The 23,273-nt window shown below is 43.9% G+C and overlaps 1 protein-coding gene across 1 annotated transcript in view; it reads left to right on the forward strand.

Moving 5' to 3' along the window:
- TRPV4 (transient receptor potential cation channel subfamily V member 4) overlaps window positions 1–23,273 on the forward strand; it is a 79,636-nt gene that overhangs the window by 21,322 nt on the left and 35,041 nt on the right. Inside the window, exon 2 of the mRNA XM_075276625.1 lies at window positions 7,987–8,382. Coding sequence (XP_075132726.1) covers window positions 8,003–8,382 — 380 coding nt within the window. The 5' untranslated portion in view covers window positions 7,987–8,002. The remainder of the gene's footprint in view (window positions 1–7,986; window positions 8,383–23,273) is intronic.

Raw genomic sequence — 23,273 nt, forward strand, 5'->3', positions numbered from 1 at the left:
CTCTACAGTCTCCTATGCAAGCAAGGCTTTAACAGAAACGGAACAGCGCTATTCTCAAACTGAGAGGGAAGCTCTCGCTGTTGTATGGGGATGCCTTCATTTTCATCTTTACCTCTTTGGTCGTCCATTCACAGTGGTCAGTGATCATAAACCACTCATTCCAATCTTCAATAAACATTCATCAAAGCCACCCCCACGACTTGAACGCTGGCTACTCCGCCTGCAGAACTATCGCTTTCACTTGAGATATGAGGCAGGAGCTGGGAACCCTGCAGACTATTTTTCAAGACACCCTTCACCACAGTCTACCAAAGACGACTTGCCTGCCACTGTCTTAGCTGAGGAGCATGTAAATTTCATTGTTACTCACTCTGTGCCAAGAGCAATGACCCTCGAAGAAATTAAACATGCGGTGGATTCTGATCCCCAACTTCAGTTGGTAATTGACACTGTTCGGTCTAAGAACTGGAACTCTTTTCTAGCTGAGACTCGTCTTCAACCGCAGGGCCAAACAGCATATTTGCAGGCCTTCTTTAATGCAAGACACTCTCTTTCTGTATCTGACTCAAACATACTACTACGTGACAACCGCCTGGTCATTCCTCAGAAACTTCAGAGTAGAGTGATCGATCTGGCCCATGAGGCTCATCAAGGTATAGTTAAAACAAAGCAATTACTTAGGGAGAAAGTATGGTTTCCTGGACTAGATAAACAAGTGGAAGCACTTATTGCCACATGTATACCTTGCCAAGCAACTACGGTGGACCATAGCCGAGCACCAGTACAAATGACACCTCTGCCAGACAATCCATGGACTGCTGTGAGTGTTGATTTCTGCACTTTGCCAGATCATTCCTATTTACTGGTTGTCATAGATGATTTTTCTAGGTTTCCAGTCATTGAACCCGTTTCCACCACCTCTGCAAGAGCTGTCATACCAAAACTGGACAAAATCTTTTCTGCATATGGCATACCTGAAACAGTGAAGACTGACAATGGGCCACCTTTCAATAGTGCAGATTTTCAGTCTTTTGCAACTTATCTTGGTTTTAACCACAGAAAAATAACTCCTTACTGGCCTCAAGCCAATGGTGAAGTGGAGCGCTTCATGCAATCAATCAACAAAACTCTTCGGATTGCTACCATGGAACACAAGGATTTGCAGCAAGAATTGTACAGGTTCCTTAGACAGTACAGAGCCACCCCACACTCTACTACAGGAACTCCGCCAGCGACTGCACTTTTCGGCAGGCCTTTGCGCATTAAGCTTCCAAACATCCCAGTAGTTCACGTCCAGACTCCATTGGTCCTCAATGATTCCCTTGCCAAAGGCAGGATGAAAAGATATGCAGATAAGAGAAGTTGTCGCTTCAAACAGCTGGATGTGGGAGACTGGGTCCTTGTTAAAAGGCTGAGACCCAGTGACAAGTTATCATCCCCTTATCATCCAGAACCCTTTCAAGTCACACACGTCAAAGGTACCATGGTTACTGCTCAACGCCAGGGTCATCAAGTGACACGAAATATCTCCCATTTTAAAAAGCTTCGTGACTACAATCCAGGAGCAAGTGCAGAGGAGACAGATGATGAGGAAGTTTCACCAGGTACAACTGGTTCAGCAACACCAACAAGAGACACCTCCGAAAAGTCACAGACTGTTTCTAATAACGAGATGTCTCAACGCTACCCGACAAGGATAAATCAAAGGCCACCAACGCACCTCAGGGACTATGTTCTGCAGTAAAATTTTCTTTTCAGTTCGGACCTTTTATTTATTGTCCATTCATAATGTTTGCATTTTATTTTATTTTTTTTCTAAGAAGGGGAGAGATGTGATGTTGTTATAAGTAAGTTCTGTATGTTCTGTTCTGCTTACTTATTCTGCTTTGTCTGCCTAGCAACAGTGAGGTAGTAAGGGAGGAGGAGCTGAGCTTAGGGGGAGGAGTTGTTAGACAGGGAGCCATGATGGAGCATGGAATAAAGTGTTCTGATCTACAAGAGTAACCATCTCATAGTGGACTTATTCCAGAAGACCTCCATCCTCACTACAACACTACATACGGTACCGGCTTTTACTTTGAAGTAAGGCTAGGTTCACATTTGCACTGGGTTCTCCATTGTTTGGGTCTGTTGGGGTACCTTAACGATGGAGAGCCTGCCTGCTAAAAAAGCAGTTACCCACATACACCATAGACTATAATGGGGTCCATTGGTTTTCCGTCCTTTTTATGTGGAACTTCTCTCCGCTGATTTTTGGCGGACAGAGACTCTGATTCAGATGTGAACTTACAGTAGACTAAATAAGACTTTTTACTGCTATCTGCCATACTAACTAATCCATTATTAACCGGTTAAGCAAACAATAGATAGATGCATAACTATTAAGCTTCCTGAAGTTTATACAGTTATCTCTCAAGTTAAAACATTAAAGTGGTATTCTAGTTATTGCTGAGGGCCCCACCGTTATAAGAATGAGCTCCTTCTGGAAATGGCTAGAATACTTTAATTCATTTCCAGAAGACCACTGTTACTTAGCTTAGAGAATCTCCCCTAATATTTCTAAGTGAGACAGAATTCTCAACAAGGGGTGAGACTTGGCTGTAAAAGGGTACATGACTTAAGATGAGCCAGTGTGTGCCAAATTTTGGTGCAAAATGAGACAAGTAGGTGGTAAAAATTTAACTTAGTACATCTTTAGGTGCTTTGTCATCTAATATGAGCCACTGTGAAAGCCTGCCAGACTGAAATCTAAATATTAGACAGGGTGGAGACCATAACCCTATGGTAAACTAGTAACTGGTTTGAAAACCACCAAAATTTTATGTCAAAATAATGAAAAAAATGCGAGTCTCTTTACTAACACAGGTCTTTGCATATACTAGTGTGAAGGAATAGCTAGAGGCCAGTAAATCATTTTCTATGTTGCGGACAGGAACTTCTGGGAACTGTACACACAGTTTATTAAAAGAAATAAAATAAAATAGAGGTGTCCACACCTGGTGTACAAATAAGCAGCCCATCCCGTCACTCTTAAAAATAGAGTAGTACAGTGCATAGAGCAAAGCCATGTACCAGTCACGTTTCAGTGTGTGTATGTGTGTGTGTGTGTGTGTATATATATATATATATATATATATATATATATATATATATATATATATATATATATATATATATACACTCACCGGCCACTTTATTAGGTACACCATGCTAGTAACGGGTTGGACCCGCTTTTGCCTTCAGAACTGCCTCAATTCTTCGTGGCATAGATTCAACAAGGTGCTGGAAGCATTCCTCAGAGATTTTGGTCCATATTGACATGATGGTATCACACAGTTGCCGCAGATTTGTTGGCTGCACATCCATGATGCGAATCTCCCGTTCCACCGCATCCCAAAGATGCTCTATTGGATTGAGATCTGGTGACTGTGGAGGTCATTGGAGTACAGTGAACTCATTGTCATGTTCAAGAAACCAGTCTGAGATGATTCCAGCTTTATGACATGGCGCATTATCCTGCTGAAAGTAGCCATCAGATGTTGGGTACATTGTGGTCATAAAGGGATGGACATGGTCAGCAACAATACTCAGGTAGGCTTTGGCGTTGCAACGATGCTCAATTGGTACCAAGGGGCCCAAAGAGTGCCAAGAAAATATTCCCCACACCATGACACCACCACCACCAGCCTGAACCGTTGATACAAGGCAGGATGGATCCATGCTTTCATGTTGTTGACGCCAAATTCTGACCCTACCATCCGAATGTCGCAGTAGAAATCGAGACTCATCAGATCAGGCAACGTTTTTCCAATCTTCAATTGTCCAATTTCGATGAGCTTGTGCAAATTGTAGCCTCAGTTTCCTGTTCTTAGCTGAAAGGAGTGGCACCCGGTGTGGTCTTCTGCTGCTGTAGCCCATCTGCCTCAAAGTTCGACGTACTGTGCGTTCAGAGATGCTCTTCTGGCTACCTTGGTTGTAACGGGTGGCTATTTGAGTCACTGTTGCCTTTCTATCAGCTCGAACCAGTCTGGCCATTCTCCTCTGACCTCTGGCATCAACAACGCATTTCCGCCCACAGAACTGCCGCTCACTGGATGTTTTTTCTTTTTCGGACCATTCTCTGTAAACCCTAGAGATGGTTGTGCGTGAAAATCCCAGTAGATCAGCAGTTTCTGAAATACTCAGACCAGCCCTTCTGGCACCAACAACCATGCCACGTTCAAAGGCACTCAAATCACCTTTCTTCCCCATACTGATGCTCGGTTTGAACTGCAGGAGATTGTCTTGACCATGTCTACATGCCTAAATGCACTGAGTTGCCGCCATGTGATTGGCTGATTAGAAATTAAGTGTTAAAGAGCAGTTGGACAGGTGTACCTAATAAAGTGGCCGGTGAGTGTGTGTATATATATATATATATATATATATATATATATACATACTGTGTGTATATCTATATCTGTCTTTTTTTTTATTTGGCGACAAAACGTAATATATCATACTTTTGTGCCCATGCAAAAAAAAAAAAAAAAAATCAAACTATGTTTTTTTTTTTAAAAAAAAACATTGATGTCTATATCAATGGATGGCCATCAGTTTGCATCCATTGTGAGAGGGTGACAGGCAGAGTGCTGGAGTCCAGATATATTAGCCCCAGGTTTCTAACATATATGTGGTCCAGGGGGGATCTGGAAGTGTAGATCCTGGGCTCATTACTGGGCCCGAAAAAGGCTGCAGGGACTGCTTTGCAGTGCGGTTCCATGAGGTGAGAGGAGGTGTATGGTTCTGTCCTGTAACTCTAAGTCTGGTGAGACAATATTGCGCTTGTTTTGTCTGTGTGGCTGGAAGTAAGCCACATGTATAGTTAGGTTAACCTACTGGTTAGTTAGTCGCTCAGACGAGCAGATATTTTTTATTTTTGGCTTGAAATAAAAGTTTATTTTTCAGTTTTTATTTTTTCTAAATAAACCAGTGTGCTGCACATTTTGTGTTCCTGTCTTGACTGTTTTGGGTCTGCACCACTATTTCTACAAAGCAAACTTTCCCACACCATTTGTTGCATCGGTGAAATGCATGTGCTAAGCAGTATGTAAAAAAAAAATGTGATCTGAATAAAGCCTAAAATATCTACTTTTGTTTTTTTTAAAGGGCGTTTGTCCTCGATGGCATCTTCTTGTGACATTTCACTTTTATTCAGGGAACCATTGTAACCAATGACTGGCTTCAGTGGTGACCCTTGCATGAAACAAACATTATGTAACTTCTGAATCCAGTTGGTTTGTGCCCTGAAAAGATGAGGAAAGTCAGTAGACCAAGGACCAGCTGTTAGCACTGTAACAGGGAACAGTAAATTATAAGGGCAAGGCCCCACGGGCTGGAAACGAAGCGCTAAAGTGCTGCGGGAACAACCGCGTCGTTCTGTGGACTTTCTGTTACAATTATATCTACAGGAAAGCCACCGGCGTTTCCGTAGATATGATTGACATGCTGCGACTTTCAAAACCATGACCGTTTCGGAAATCGCAGCATGTCCGCACTGTGTTCCTCCCCCCTGCAAAGTGGGCATGGGATTTGCATGTAAAATACCATAGTGGAATGCATGCTGAGGACCACAATTTGTAAAGGGATGCCACGCTGGCAAAAAAAGATGGGGAAATCTTGAACTAGGAAATGTGTAGGCCACCATGGGTTTCAGAAACTGTTGGGTCCTCTTTAGCAGGGGCAGATCCAGGGCCGGGCGAGCCGGGCAACCCCCCGGGGCCCCGCGCTTAGCGGGGCCCCGCGGCGCGGCCGGGACCTAACAAAATGGTCCCGGTCGGCATGTCCCGACTCCAACTGAGCTCAGCGTTAAAGCAGGAGCTGAGCTCACAGCTCCTGCTTTAAACGCCTATGTATTTCAGCTCATCGGCGGTAGGACGCCGATGAGCTGAATGCATAGGCGTTTAAAGCCGGAGCTGTCACAGCTCAGCTCCTGCTTTAACGCTGAGCTCCGGGCCTCCGGCATTTGTAGCCGCGATGTGATGACGTCATCACATCGCGGCTACAATATGTGTATGAGGGAGAGAGCTGCGAGGGAACGAGGAATGGTGAGTGTGTGTGTGTGTGTGTGAGTGAGTGAGAACGGCATGACACTGGGGCAGATAGAGGAGGGAGAACGGCATGGCACTGGGGCAGATAGAGGAGGGAGAACGGCATGGCACTGGGGCAGATGAAGGGGGAGAACGGCATGGCACTGGGGCAGATGAAGAGGGGGAGAACGGCATGACACTAGGGCAGATGGAGGGGGGAGAATGGCATGACACTGGGGCAGATGGAGGGGGGAGAATGGCATGACACTGGGGCAGATGGAGGGGGGAGAATGGCATGACACTGGGGCAGATAGAGGGGGAGAGAACAGCATGACACTGGGGCAGATGGAGGGGGGAGAATGGCATGACACTGGGGCAGATGGAGGGGGGAGAATGGCATGACACTGGGGCAGATGGAGGGGGGAGAATGGCATGACACTGGGGCAGATAGAGGGGGAGAGAACAGCATGACACTGGGGCAGATGGAGGGGGGAGAATGGCATGACACTGGGGCAGATGGAGGGGGGAGAATGGCATGACACTGGGGCAGATGAAGGGGGGAAGAACAGCATGACACTGGGGCAGATGGAGGGGGGAGAATGGCATGACACTGGGGCAGATGGAGGGGGGAGAATGGCATGACACTGGGGCAGATGGAGGGGGGAGAATGGCATGACACTGGGGCAGATAGAGGGGGAGAGAACAGCATGACATTGGGGCAGATGGAGGGGGGAGAACGGCATGACACTGGGGCAGATGGAGGGGGGAGAACGGCATGACACTGGGGTAGATGGAGGGGGGAGAACGGCATGACACTGGGGCAGATGGAGGGGGGAGAACAGCATGACACTGGGGCAGATGGAGGGGGGAGAACGGCATGACACTGGGGCAGATGGAGGGGGGGAGAACAGCATGACACTGGGGCAGATGAAGGGGGGGGAATGGCATGACATTGGGGCAGATGAAGGGGGGAGAACGGCATGACACTGGGGCAGATGAAGGGGGGAGAACGGCATGACACTGGGGCAGAGACGGGGGGGAAATGAAACTGTGGACAGATAAAGGGGGAGAATGGCATGAAACTGAGGACAGAGATAGAGGGGGAGGACATGAAACTAGGGGTAGATGAAGGGTGTATATGAAAATGGGGGGGAGATATAATTTACGGGTGACTGTAGGAGGATTATACTGTGTGGAATCACATGACAATTGAATGAGAATGGGTGGAGTCAACATAAAAGTGGGCGGGGCCTAATTTGCTGTGGCGCGCTGCGCGCGCCGCACGTTTTGTTCCCTCTTTCTAATCTTCAACAGTTGGGAAGTACAGGTTAGAAGTGCGAGACCCCCAGTAAGTAGGGCCCCACCAAAGTCAATTGCAGAGGGCCCCGCAAACCCTGGATCCGCCACTGCTCTTTAGTTGTGTGTGTGTGTGCGTGTTGAAGCAACTTGTGTACAGTACCATGGTTAATTGACGCTTTAGATTTATTGTGACTGCACTTCTTTCTTTTTCCGTCTGACTGTCCTTCCTTCCTTCCAATGCACAATTGGTGTTTTACACTATGCTGTGCCATTGCAAAATAAATAGTACCAGGTTAGATGCATAATCGCTCTCTCTGCCCACATAAACCCATTTCATTGTTCCTGTTCACTGAAACAATTTTTTTCCTTAGCTGCTTCAGTACTTTTGGAAACTATAAACCTTGGAAAATATTAGTATAGCTTGTCTTACTGAACAAACTATTTGGCAATAATGCTGTAGATGTTACAATTACTGTTGGAGTGGTTGTCTGTAGTAAATATGTTTCTATACTGAGAATATTACTATAGTACTTACAGGTTTATGTTATGTTGGCATTCTATCTAAAATAAATAGATTCTTATGATTTCTCTTGATTTTTTTTTTGTTGTTTTACTCCAGGAAATTAAAGTGAAGTATGACAGATCCCTCATCCCTCCATAAACAAAGTGCTCTTGATATTGATGACAGTCAAGGTGATGATGCCTCAACACACAATGACACTTTTCCTTTGTCTTCCTTGGCAAACTTGTTTGAAAATGAAGAGGCTGCAGTACCCGCAGAGGTGAGTCGGATTCCTCAACCTCCTGGAGATGGCAAGCAAAACCTCAGGATTAGATTTCAAGGTGCTTTTAAAAAAGGGATTTCAAATCCAATGGATCTTTTGGAATCAACAATTTATGAATCTTCAGTGGTACCTGCACCAAAGAAAGCACCCATGGACTCACTGTTTGACTATGGGACTTATCGGCATCATCCTACAGAAAACAGGCGCAGACGAAAGAAGATTCTTACAGAGTAAGTGGTGGCATCTCATTTCAGGAGGTGTTTGTGATTTTTTTTAAATTTTTTTAATTTTCCCCACTGTGTATATGATTCTTGAAGTAGTTGATTAAACATCTAATTTAAGAGAAGAAGTAGCACTCATAATAGACAGCTGCGTCATTATAATAAAAATATCAAAATCTATTAAGACATGATTAAAATCAACATTGAACGATAGGAAGAAACAAACAGTACAATAGACTGAGCAGAGGCAGTTTGTCAACTTATAGGAGGTACATAAATAATCTGGTGTGTAACATCCAAATGGATCTCATAATAATAGAGGATATCACAGTTCAGAAGAAGCAAACCACAATGGGTGTACATGCATAATCTGCCAAGTAGCTAGCAGAACTGTTGAGCCATATAGATCAGAGTCAGTATTCAACAACATAAAGAGATAAACCACACGTGCCCATTATAGCATAGAATGTAGTCTGGCCTCTGCCCGCTGACACCGCCCGACGTTTCGGCGCTTCTTCCTTCGTCCTGAAGCTTAGCTTGTCTATCATATGTTTAAAGTGGTTGGCTGCCCTTTGATGTCCCCAAGTAATGTTTGTTTTGCAGGGTTTCTAATTTTAGTAAATGCATTATTTTTAAAGCTGTATATGTCCTATTTTATCATATGTCCACTCAGTGTTTTGTTTTTTTTTTACCTCTGAAAAAAAACTTTAACAAGCTGTGTAAGCCTTTGATGGACTGTTATATTCATTAAAAAGCTTCTAGGCTAAGTTCACACTATATTTAGGCATGAGTGTGGGGTCTGCAGGAGGATGCACACTTCCATTGGAGAGCTATAAGGGTTTTTGCAGCACTCCAAAGGTAGAAGAACAGTGTGGCAGTTTTTTTTCCCAGTTATTGGGGGAAGGGGAGGGGGGAACATTAACTAAAGAAGTAATCAGGTTCAGGGCAACACCTTGTAGCAAGAAGGCATCTGTCCAGAAGGAACAATTCAGAGGGCTATCCCAGATATTGTGTTGTAGGGTTCCTTATGTAGAGAGACATCACCAACAAGTCTGGGAAATATCAGAATCAAGGGTGTGCAGAAAAACAGGAGTTGTGGTTCAGATTTTGTATTGAGTCTCCCGGAAGGTTAGACATGTGGAAAACTTAGCTGTACGGGACCATATGATCTGCCACTGACCCTATTTACTTACCGATCCCTGTTCCTGGCCACAGCTGCCTTCGCTTCCGCTTCTGCTGTTCAGGGGGCCCCGGCCTTCCTATATCACGTCGATAATTCTGAACAGTATCATGACATTGCTGACAACAACGTCATATGGGACCTACAGAGCCCCCTGGAGGGCTATAGTGGAAGAAAAGGTGGCCATAGCTAGGAGCAGAGATCAGGAAGTAGGGCCCATGTCAAGAGTATTTGTTGGTTCAACACCACAGGTTCACCTAACTGTTCTGTTTGGAACAAATGCATCCGAACTGAAACTGCAATCATTATACTCTAGTATAACAATCGGAGGTCCCAGGGAGGTGACAAACATAAAAACAATTGCTACTCCAGTGGGACTCCCTTCTGTCTTCAGGCCTCTTACTGATGTGGTCTTGTGGGTCAGACCAGCATCACGATGCATAATGATGCTGGCGTAACCAATTTTGTAATGTCATTGAAGAGGGACGAAGGCTGAGCAGGGAGTCGAGTTGAAGCCCAAGAGATGTAAGGAACACTGGTTTTTATGGTTTATCACCTCCCCGGGCCTCCTTCTGAAAAGACCCCTGAGTATAATAATAGTTCTTGAGTGGTGATCCTCCAAAATTTCAGGTTCTGCCGAACACGAAATTTTAATAGTAGCACCGTAGGGGCCAATATGGAACATTATACTGATCTTTGCTAGTTACACCCCAATATAAATAAATATATATATATATCTGTGAGTGTCCACTCAGTTTCTGCATTGAGCTCTTCCATTAATACAGATGAAAGCGTTTATTGCACTGTTAACAGTATCAGGCCCTGTTCACATGGTGGACTCTGGCAATGATTTTGCAGCGGATTCTTCCCTCATTCTGCCTCCCTTCAAAAAAAGCATCCTGTTTAGTCTTGCTGCAGATTCTGCAGCTGATTCAGAGGCCACGACTTGAGACTCCCCACTGGTTAAAATCATTCATTTGAGCCTAATCAGCAACGGGAAGCCACAACAGAATACGCACCACTGTGAGCAATTTTGGTGGTTTTTGTGCTGCACTGTGCATGAGTTGCTCCACAAGGGGCCCACTGAGGCTCTGTTGCCCAAGGTCCCACACAAGCTTGGAGTCGGCCCTGAAAATAGCTAACTATTCCAGGTGTGCATCTGCATCACCTTACACTGGCCTGACTACTTAGGGCTAGTTCACACGTAGTTATTTTTGGAATCCGCGTCAAAATCTGTGTCAAAAAAACGCCTCCCATTGAATTCAATGGGAGCCAGTAATTTCCTTGAAAAAAGAAGCGACCTGCCCTATCTTGACATGGATTCCGTGGCGAAAAACCACTGCGGTGTGCGCGTCAAGACAATCCCTCTGGAGTAGGACCATTCATTTGGGCCTAATCCAGAGCAGAAAGCCACGACTTTCGGAAGTCGCTGCTAGCCACGGCAGGCGCATTGTGGTCCGGATTCTAACGCGGCTTCCCGCATCAAATACGAAAAAAAAACCCCATTGAACTCAATGGCTTACTAGATTTTACACATGTATTTGGGACAAAATGAGCGGCGCGTTACGCCATGTGAAGGCTCCCTTAAGGTCAGGTTCTAGCACCAGACCATGTGACAAGTGCCATATGAATACTATATAAATCTTAGCCATGTATGATCCATCATACCCCTATTTAGCTGTATATTAAGTCAATTAAAAATCTGAGAAATGCTTAAAGATGACCATAACGCCTTCCTGACAATACTAAATCTTTGTGCAACAATACTGTTAATAGTATATGTTCCACTACTTAATCCTAAAAATGTAAAGTGTTCTTGTTGTCGGCTGAATACTTTGTCAACAATTGTTTGTATATGCTTCATGTATACTCAACTTAGTTGAGTGCACATATTTGTATGGGAAGAGTAAAATAATCTCCCCATAGGAACAAAGAACCTTGAAATCCAATATGTCCAATCCTTATTTTCCCGTGACAGCTATACACTGGTTGGCTGTGGTTTTATCTAGTGTATAGCCACCTTTACGGCCTACAGGGGTAGATTTAGAATTAATATTGCCGATCTGCACATCTACAGATGATAGAAATTCTCTTTTAATGATCTTCTCTAAAGGCTGCATGGATGAGGAAACATTTCAGGCATTTGGCTGTGCCTCCCTACACATACCTGTTGTATCCTCCCTTTAGAAAAGAGCTATTATAAGCCGCCTGTAGGGAATAGTATTAACAGCTTATTTCTCATTTCACAAGGACTGCTGTACGTTTATACAGTGTAATCTCTTTGGTTTCTGTTACAGAAAGTGTTAATGTTCCCGGTTAATTTGGTAACTGGGTTATGATCCCTTCCTGTCATTGACTCCGATAAGATGGTGTTCTTTTTCAGACCTTTATTGTATGCTTGGAGTCTTTCCTGAAACTTGTTTTCTCTTCTCCTGTAGAATAATAGATTTGGTTCTTCACACCCTTCTCAATTGTGTTCTGTGGAATAATAGAATGTGACATACGGGTGGGGATTATTTCCTTGTAGTCATTGCTGCTCTGCACTTTGCAACAGTCCAAATGAAATAAATGCCTTTATTTTACATTTTGTTACAGAGAACCTGCAATAAAATTGGCTACTAAGGCTCCAAGGAAATGTAGCTGTAGGAATATAATGAGTATGTGCACATGACAGAAAGTGAAGAGGAATTTGTAGTATACATTTGCTTCAAACTCCTCTCCAACTTTTGGCCCTTCCAGGTGAATGGGGCTAATAATTGGGGTGTATTGTGCTGCAGGTTCTGTGCAATCCATGGCAAGGTCGAGCAGGGTGCTCATTTTTTTAGTGTCAATCTCTGCCCTCTTGACTATGAGGGGAAGCAGATTCAGGATGGAACAAATTACCCTATGTGAGTATACCAGAGACCTAGCTAGGGATTCATCACCGGGGAAGAGCAAAGACGTACTTAGGTATGACCGTATAGAGGTATATATTGGCTCTGCACAGGGCTCTGCAGACTATTTACAGTGCAGTAACATTTAGTGACCTTCAGGTGACTTCTCTGACCAATCGTTCACATTCCCATCTCTTCCATTTGTACCACCATAACCACTTAATAATAATAAGTGATTACAGTCTCTGTAAAGTTTGCAACACAGACATCTTTGGCACCGGACCCACATTGTCCTTACCTGTACACCTATCCTGCTGCTATCCCCAATTGTGTAAACCCAGCGAGCAATGACAGCTTGGGTTTGACTGTCAGCTGAACCTGGGTGAGCCAGTACAGGGTTTATAGGTTTGGTTTTGGGGAAAGATGTGGATGGCATCTCTAGAACCTCACCATTTTTAAGCATTCATGGCTAACACCTTGTTCACATCTGCACTGGTATTACATCTTGGGGAGTCCGCATGAGGACCCCCCGAACAGAATACCGAACACAATTGCAAGCACTGTGCAGTAAAAGCACATGGATCCCCATAGACTATAATGGGGTCTGTGTGCTTGCTGCCAGATCTCCACACTAAACATGCGGACAGGAAAGTACTTCATAATCTACTTTCCTGTCCGTATGATTCATGCGGGCAGCGTGCGGCAAGCACACGGACCCCATAATAGTCTATGGGGATCTGTGTGCTTTTACTGCACAGCACTTGCAATTGCGTATGGTATTCCGTTTGGGGAGGGGGGGGGGGGTGTCCCCATGTGAATTCCCCCGTTCTGAATACAAATGCAAATGTGAACCAACCCTTATCTTGTGGATATTTCATAAATTTCTAACCTGATAAAACCCCTATAAGCGAGCCATGCAACTTAAATAGATGTTATATCTCTTTGAAATTAGTATGTTCAGAAGATAAATATTTAATGCATGGAGACAGTCTGCAGGAAAGAAGGGTTAAAACGTACTTCCAATGAGTAGTGCAGACGAATATAAGAAGCTTTGTAATACATCTTATTTAAGAGACGCAGCACTTGGCACTTTTCTTAGCTGTGCATTGTCTTCATTGTTACATTAAACATTGTCTATATACTGTTGAAGGGACTGTATAGGGTATTATAGTTTTGTCCCATTTACTGTTCTTGAAAAGCACTTCATGTGTATATGAGGTATGTGTTCCACTCCATTGAATTAGGTCAGTACAAGTAGCATTTTCTGTTTCTCCTTGCCTGCACAGTTTTCTTATCTATGTGGTTCCTTGGAACTTCCTTTCTTACCTAGAGCTTCTGGAATGCTGCTGTCCAGTTATTCACAACTAATGCTATGCTTTGAAGAGAAGGATTAGACAAATTTATCATTTCTTCTAGAATGTATTGCCTTTCTAACTTTCTACTACTAAGTTTCTACTTAGAGGTCAATTTTAAGATTCCAGTATGTTCATTCCATACCAAACAAACTATTTGTCCATGATCAGACAGACTCTGAAATACTGGAACCTTTTTGGCATGTGTGACAAAGTTGACTACAACAGCAGTTTTACCCTTCTGTAGAATGAAAATGTAACTACTGTGGTTATGACTAGACTCGTGAGCATCTTCTAGTTTCACTTAAATTTTTTCTGACCTATTAGACATTGGGCGCGGCATTTCAGGAAAAGGGGACATGGCTTAAAGGGGCTCTATCACTGGGAAAAGTCATTTATAACTAATCACATCCTTGCATAGCCTTTAGAAAGTCTATTCCACACCTACCTTTAGTATGTAAATTGCCTCAGTAGTTTCTGAATAAGTCCGTTTTTTAAATTCATATGCTAATTAGACTGGTGCACGATGCATCGTGCACCCCCTTTGCTATTGTTTCCTATTGGTGTTGCTGCTGCTGACTCGGCTTCCTGTTTGCACACACATAGGAGATAATAGCAGGGACGAGTGCTGCTGGGAACTTCCTGTGCTGGCTGAAAGCTAGCATATGAATAAAAACTGACTTATTTAGAAACTGCTGAGGCAATTTACATACTAAAGGTAAGTGTGGAATATCATTTCTAAAGGCTATGCAAAGATGTGATTAGTTAAAAATTACTTTTCCCAGTGATAGAGCCCCCTTTAAGTGTGCAAAAAAATGCATTTCATTTGCTTCAAAATTCTGGATCAAAATAAAAGTGTATAAGTTTAGGATCAGTTTGTAGTGTCATGAGGTTTATTCCTCTCATCCATTATAGGATGAGAGCAATGGACTTAAATTGCGCTGGAATGACAGATGCAGAGGAAAACTTCCTTCATCCTTTACACTGGTGTGAATGTAGATGGGAAGGGGCTCCATCGGCATCTGTTATTCCAACGCTGTTTAAGTCCCTGGCCTTCCTCCTATGATGGATGGGAGCAACAGACTTTACAAAAATAAATTTAAGCTTAGCCCTAGACTAGATAATGTAAAGATGCATCAGATTTATAATCCAGCATCTGGTTCATTTCAGATTGTCTGTTTTAACCTTACACTGCCTATTTATTGATTCTGCATGAATACAGAATACAGCCATGTTTTAGGTGAATATTATAAGCACGGTATAGTTTGATTATATCAATTTTGACTCATTTTATCAGCCTGTAGTCAGCAATTATTGTTATGGTTATTGTTGGTTGTTACTCCTGTTGTACGCCCAAAGGTTGCTGTGTCTTCGTGCAGTTTCTTTACTAATGTAAGTGAATGGAGTTGCATTGCTACCTGGGCATATTGCACCCATAACTTGTAGTCGCAAAGAAATGATCACACATCGATTAATTTGCGCCTTGAAGTCATGGTCCCAACATCTGCAAGGTCGCAATGCAACTCCATTCGCTTACGTTAGTGAAGGAGTTTGAGGGTGACGTGAAGAATCTATTGTCACACAATTGGTTTTTATGTCCATATCAATACTAAAAAAATAATCTTCAAGCCTTGGGGCAACACAGTGGCTCAGTGGTTAGCACTGAAGCCTTGCAGTGCTGGAGTCCTGGATTCAAATCCTGCCAAGGGCAACATCTGTAAGGAATTTGTATGTTCTCCTCGTGTTTGTGTGGATTTCCTCCTTTATTCCAAAGACTTACTGATAGGAAAAACATGTACATTGTGAGCCCTATGTGGGACAATCTACATTTAAAAAAAAAATAAAAATAATAATAATCCTCGGGGGGCGGAGCCTGACCGTCATCGTGTATGGAGTGCTAGGCCTGCAGCTCCTCCGTACCGAGAGCCAGAAACAGATCACTTACCTCTCCAGCAGCTACGAGAATGGGCAAATCCGGCAGGGATAGGAGCAGTGATACCCCAGGTACCCCAATAACGAAGCATACCTCCGGGGAAGTTCACAAATTCTTCCGGAGAAAGAACGCAAAGTCTCCACAACTGGCGCGCAAGATGACGCCTGGTGATGTGGAGGTGCGTGAGGGGGGAGATGACTCAGATGGAGAGAGCACCGCTAGCTTAGATAAGCAGGACTTCTCCGCTAATCTGATCACCAAGACCTATCTAAAAAAGGTTTTGACACAAGAGATGGCCCCTGTTTTGGCCGAAATAGCCGACATGAGGGCGGATCTCAACAACATGCATAAGAGGACTGAATCCTTGGAAGAAGGATGCAGCGCCATTACCACTCATGCTGCTGCTTCCACACAACACCTCACGCTTCATCACAGACACCTTAACAGGGCTTATGATATGATTGAGGACCTTGAAAACCGCAATAGAAGACGCAATGTGCGTATAAAAGGACTCCCGGAGTCATATGCTCCAGAATCCCTGAGGGAAGTTGTTATGGCGATATTCACCTCTCTACTAGGCCAAGACAGGGCCGCCATTATTCAAATAGAACGCGTTCACAGAGCGGTCAGACCAAAGCCCAAAGATGATGAACCCCCACGAGATATAATTTGTGGTTTGCTAACTTCGGTCGACACATCCGCAATTTTACAGGCAGCAAGAGAGAAAAGGCCTCTGCGTTATGAACATCACGACTTCCAATTATATCAAGATGTGGCCCCGTCCACATTAGCAAAACGACGACTGTTGCGCCCGCTTTTGGAGGCCCTCAAAGACAAAGGCCTGCCGTATGCGTGGCTTTTCCCCTTTGGCCTATCCATACTTAAGCAAGGCCGCCGTATCATTATCCGCTCTCCTGAGGACCTGGCCTCGGCGTGGCCCCTACTAGACATCCAGCCTATACCAATCCCCTCGTGGATGGCAATACCCGAAGACATATCGGCTTTACCACCTTTGCCGCAGCCGGATTTCTTTCAACAGCCTGAGACCTCCAGGTCCCCGAAATCGAGGAAACTTGCAAACAAACGCAAAGACCAGGACTCCATGTAACTATTCTGCTGATGGATTCACTACAGATCCTTGTCTTGCATAACAACAACCTGTAAGTCCAAACCCACATATATCAGCGACAGCGTGATCCTGCACCCAAGCCATTGCCTGACTCGGACCCTGTCTTCCCCCCCACCCACCCCACCCCACCAACCTTTCCCCTAACTAGGCTTCCTTCAACAGACAAGCTATCTTATTCTGTGGACTTATGCTCCTGTGGACCCAGGTACCCTTCACAATCTCCCCAGTGATTTTGAGACCGCCTCACTTAGTTTAAGGTTATCTGATAGTGAATTAGAGTTTTGTTCCCTTCCTATGCTCATTCATAGTTGCATAGCCTTTTTCACATACTTTCTGAATTTAGCCTGTTATAACCTGTCTGGACTTATGAGACAATGTCTTCTGTGCGATAAAACGCAACAAGGTCTGTTCTGCGATATTGCCTGACGTTTTGGCTAATAAGTACTTAATTTTATGTATCAAGCACTCCTGTGTTTCAGACCTGTTCAAGTTCATGTTTTGATTCTTTTAGTGTATCCTAGGGGGACGCTTCTCCCCGGATCCCCGGGTCCCCCGGACATAGGTTCGTTGGGCCCCGCGGGTTCGGGGGGCTGCTGTTCTCCGGACCCTCCTAGAGAGGGGGAATTTTATTTTATTTTATAGAATTGCACTCATATAATGTGCTATGTTTTTCTTGAGGTTCTGTCTCATCTGCTTCACCCTCCTCACTTTTTCAGGTATTTAGCGGAATAGAACATTGTTATTTTCTTTACGTATCTTGTGTCTCTCTTACAATACTTAGCAATAGAATGGCTTGTTTTTAATGTTTTAGTTTGAACTGCCTAACAATATGTAAACATGCCAAGATAATACGTTTGCACTCCGCTTCCCAACAAATAACATGCATGTACCTATAGCACCAACTCTCCCTATATGTTACCCCCATACACTATCTCACATACCCCTGTACCCTCATTCCAAAATTAGACATTGTACCACCCATACTCGTCTATTTGCCGTCTTATGTCTCACGCACATGCTGCTCACCCACTCTACCACACTCCTTTCACACTCACACCAAACTCACGACTTGCTCTCTTGCCTTTCTATTTCCACAACACTACCCCAGTCACGCCATCTGGCTCTCTCTCACCACACACTTGGAAACATCGTCTCTCTTCCCTGCTTAGTCGTACAGACCACTGATACCCATTCAAAGGCCCAATTCTCGTTTACCTGCCTTCTTCATATTCAGATCTATAAGTGACATATTTTCTGACCCCCACGATCAGAACTTCCTCCGTATCCCTAATTCTTACACTGTCTAATTCAGACAGCGTACTCAAAATTGGTTGTTGACCTGCAGGCTCATCAACAACCCATTCCCCTTGTTTTTCTTCTCTTCTTGTAAATGTTGAGGTTTGATTTACAGTCTTACTTATTTCCCCCTCTATTCCTCCTCTCCCCTCTCCCTCCTAACTTACCTCGTGCCATCCACATCTTTTCCCCTTCCCCCCTCCCTCACCCACTTTATCCCTCTCTACTCTCACATCTACCCCTCCAACACTCCCATCTTCCCTCCAAGGTTCTAACATAGCACCCACGTTCCTATTACCGGGGACACATAGACTCATTTCAACATGGCCTCCTTAGTTGTAACCTCATTCAACACTCATGGCCTGAACTCCCCAAACAAACGATCACAAATTTTCACAGTACTACGAAAACTGAAATCACAAATAGTCTTTCTTCAGGAAACCCACTTCAAAAGAGGGCACATTCCACGTCTTCCCACTTCTGCTTATTCCAATAGCTTTCACTCCACGAACCCTATAAAACCCACGGCCGGCGTATCCATTCTGATACACCATTCCGTACCGTTCGAATGCATGCAAACATATGAAGATTCGGAGGGTAGACTCCTTATCCTGAAGGGTACGATAGCTTCCCACAAATACACCCTGGCTAATGTCTACGCACCAAACCAGGGACAGATCCCTTGGCTACTAAATATGTTACACACACTGGAACTATTTGCGGAAGGTCAAATAATACTGGCTGGTGACGTGAATGTAGCTCTAAATCCGACGTTAGATACGTCCTCTGGCACTTCTGCGATTTCGCAAAAAGCTTTGGGCAGGCTGATGCAATCCTTACATGACATGAGACTAGTGGATCTCTGGTGATCCCTTCACCCCTCCACAAAAGACTTCTCCTTCTTCTCAAACCCCCAGCAATCATATCAAAGACTTGATTACATATTTCTTTCCTCCTCTCTTCTCCCCTTCGCACCAAAAGCCCGTATAGAAAATATAACGGTCTCAGACCATGCCCCAGTCTGGGCGTCTCTCACTATGGCCCAGCTGCCCAGAAAAGACTGGTGCTGAAAACTCAATGAAGCGCTACTAGATAATCCTGAAACTGTCACAAAGATTAGGGAACACATTTGCTCTTATTTTAGCTTGAATTCCAATGCAGACACCTGTCCCACTATTACATGGGAGGCCCACAAATCAGTTATCAGAGGGATATTCATCTCCCTAGCATCCAAAATTAAAAAAGATACCCAAGCAGCCCTTGACAAAACCCTCGCAGACATAGCAGCTATTGAGAGAATTCGAAAGTCTAGTCAACAAAGGCCATTTAGGGACAACCTCCTACAGCTACGAGAACAACTAAAAGACATGATTAACTCGCGCACAGCTAAACAATACTTGCATTACCAGCATAAACTATACGCACACGGTGACAAGAGTGGTAAACTCATGACCTCAATGCTTCGAAAGAGGAAGGCTAAATGCTTCATAAACTCGGTCAAAGACAAACATGGAGTCTTACATACTTCAACTCCCGACATAACAGAAAGCTTCTTATCTTTCTACACTGATCTATATAATCTTGATGCAAGTAATGAACCCGCTAACGCGAACCCAAATCTGACAGAAGTGAGGAATTTCTCTCTTCTCTCAAGCTACCCTCTCTCACAGCTGAGGATACCTCCACCTTGACAGACCCTATCTCTTTAACAGAGCTTAGAGACACACTGCAAAGTTTCCCAACGGGCAAAAGTCCAGGTCCCGATGGCTTCCCACTCCAGTATTATAAAATTTTCCAGAATGAACTCCTACCACATCTCTCCCTGTCCCTGAATTCTCTTCTCTCAGGTGCCAAACTCCCAAGACAAGCGCAAGAAGCGCACATCACTCTGTTACACAAAGAAGGGAAAGATGCCACTTTATGTGGGAGTTATCGTCCCATATCCTTGCTTAACCAGGATGTCAAGATCTGGGCCAAAATACTATCTCTCCGTATCAAACACCTTATCCCTAAACTTCTGAACCAAGAACAGTCCGGATTTGTTGTAGGTAGGGAAGGTAAGGACAACTCCCATCGCCTTCTGCACGCCATCACATTTGCCAGAAAATATGATTCTAAACTAGCTCTCCTAGGTCTGGATGCCGAGAAGGCATTCGACCGCGTCAATTGGAAATATATGGAAGCGGTTCTACGCAAATTTAATTTCCCAGCCCAATTTATTTCAGCTATTTACACGTTATATGAACAACCACATGCCCGCATTCAAAATAAATGATACCTTGACCACCTATTTCAACATCAAAAACGGAACGAGACAGGGATGCCCACTCTCCCCTTCATTGTTCATTCTCTCCCTCGAACCCCTCCTACAGGCTGTACGGGATCACCCAGATATTCATGGCCTAAAGATTGGCAACCACACCCTCCACTCAGCGGCCTTCGCCGACGACGTGCTATTCCTAGTTTCCAATCCGGAAAAAGGATTCCCGGTTATCCTCGAATTGCTACATACATACGGGAAAATCTCAGGATATAAGATAAATATAGAAAAGTCAGAAGTACTCAACATAACCATACCCAAAAACCTAGCTCAGGACATAAAGTCATCATGCCCGTTCTCCTGGGCCACTAAGTCTATAAAATATCTTGGAATTCGCATACCCTCTGATCCCGCTCTCTTATACCAAGAGAATTTTCAACCTCTTCTGTCGGACATACGCTCTAAACTAGCCTCCTATAACTCGTTACCCTTCTCTTGGTTTGGTAGACGCAATCTCTTACAAACTTATGCCTTCCCCACTATACTCTACCGCCTACACATGATCCCTATACGCCTCCCTCCTGCCTTCTTTAAAACACTCAAAAGCATCTTTTCAAACTTTCTCTGGAAAGGTAGGCACCCCCGCCTACCCATTAAACTCTTAATGAAAAGGAAGCTGGAGGGGGGCATTGGACTACCGGATGTAATGGATTATTATAAGGCGGTCCAACTTAAAAGATGGATTGAATTATCCACCCCTAACCCCTCCACCCTCTTTGATATCTCACTGGCCACTTTCGGCCCAGCCTCCCTGGCAGATCTGTGGCTATATGGAAAGCAAGGTCATAGATCCAGGCAAATAGATCAGCTGTTATTGGGGGCTTGTGAGACATGGAGAGACCTGGGTGACCCGCTAGCTCCAAACAACTCCCCCATGATGCCACTGGGACTCCTGCCTTTCTGGTCGGATACTACCAAACCAACATATGACACACTATGGTCTCAATTGAGTAAACATATCTTCTTAGATGTCATGAATATCTCATATGAAATTGACACTGAGAAACTGTTACAACTGTTAGACTCGACCCACCCTACTTTTCTCCACAAACAACACGTGTTGCACAGCTTCAGGCGCTGGTCGGACTCCCACAGACTTCACACGAATCTTACAGCATTCGAACGTGCTACCTTAGCACACAACAAACTATTGAGAAAGACCTCCTATGTCCTAGCTAAATTTGCACATCCTCCTAAAACATATAAACCTGCGTATCTCGCATCCTGGGAGATTGATCTCAAACTATCTCTCACGGAAGAACAAGTCAAACAGATTCTCTCCCACTCACATGGATTCTCACCCTGTGTGAGGATGCAAGAAGCACATTACAAACTCCTTACTAGGTGGTATCGCACCCCTCAATGGCTTCACGATAGGGGTCTGTTGGATTCCGACTTGTGCTGGAGATGTAAACTACACACAGGTTCGCTACTACACATATGGTGGTCATGTCCAGAAATACAAAAATACTGGACAGACGTACAAGAAACTATCAGGAGCCTATCCTCACCGTCTTTCTCTCTCACTCCATCTATGGTGCTATTATCCCTCGCCTCTCCAGAGTACAAACCCTCTAAATCAAATCTGATTTCTCATCTAGTCCTGGCGGTCAACTCGATTCTACCTCAAAAATGGTTAAACCCAGACCCTCCTACCAGAGCCGAATGGATCAATAAAGTCCACCAAATTGCTCGCTTTGAGGAGCTCTCGAGTTGGCAGTCTAGGCGACATGATCGTTTTCTAAAAATCTGGTCGCCTTGGAGAGCTCTTAATTTTTAGACTTCTTTTATGTACTCCCCTGTGAACAGCAACCATATACCGGTGTCCCGAGCCTCCTTCTACTCCTAGTACTTAGCCTTTTTTCTTAGAGATGTCTAGATACCATGTGATTGCTTGTTTCACCCTTGAATGTATTTTGAACTGAAATTGGGTCATGTCCCCCCTCTCCCTTTTCCCCTCCAGACTTCCCCTCGTCCTGCTCCCCCCCTACTCTCATCACACACTCTACTCCCCATTCCCTATCTCCCTCTCACCCGTCTCCCTCTAATTCCCCCTACTTTACCTTTCCTTCTCCTCATAAATTCACTGAGAATAAGAATAGAAAATTACACCTGACTGTACTCAATCCTTTTGAATTTGTTCCATATAGATTTGATTTCAAATGTTATTCGCATCCCTATTGTCCATTGAGATATGTTATATCGAATACACTAACCTTTGATGCTTATATTTTATGTACCTTTCACATCTTTGTATTCCTATGTATTATCAAAAAATGTTTAATAAAAATATTATTAAAAAAAAAAATAAAAAAATAATCCTCAAGCCTTGCCTGGTTTGAAAACTACACTTTCTATATTCTTGTTTCCTCCAAAGGGGTTTGGCTTTTTTATGTCCTCCCTGAGAATGGACTGGAAGAACCTATTGATGTTTTTTCCTTGAAGGCAATTGAAAAAAAGTAGTACAATCATGTCCCTAAAAGAGTCCTTTTGAGGTTACGGTTTGTCAATTGAGCTGTAAAAACTGGTTTGGTAACTTTTTCTATGACATGGAAATAAATCTGAATTAACTGCATATCACAGTCTTGTTGACCTTTTTGTGCGAGTATACGGAGTATATATATTTTTTTGCAATGCTTCATCCATTTGGTCTATGTATTATTCTGGTAGAATATTGTAATACAAACTAGAAATGCACATTCCTGTAGCGAAAGAAAGCATATACCGTAATCTATTTAGTATAGGGTTTGCCCATTAAATAAATTTCTACTTCCAGTAGGTTCACACTAGCACCATCTCTGCAGTATTCGGGATGCA

This window comes from Leptodactylus fuscus, chromosome 1 (assembly GCF_031893055.1).
Source record: "Leptodactylus fuscus isolate aLepFus1 chromosome 1, aLepFus1.hap2, whole genome shotgun sequence".
Classification (NCBI taxonomy): Eukaryota; Metazoa; Chordata; class Amphibia; order Anura; family Leptodactylidae; genus Leptodactylus; species Leptodactylus fuscus.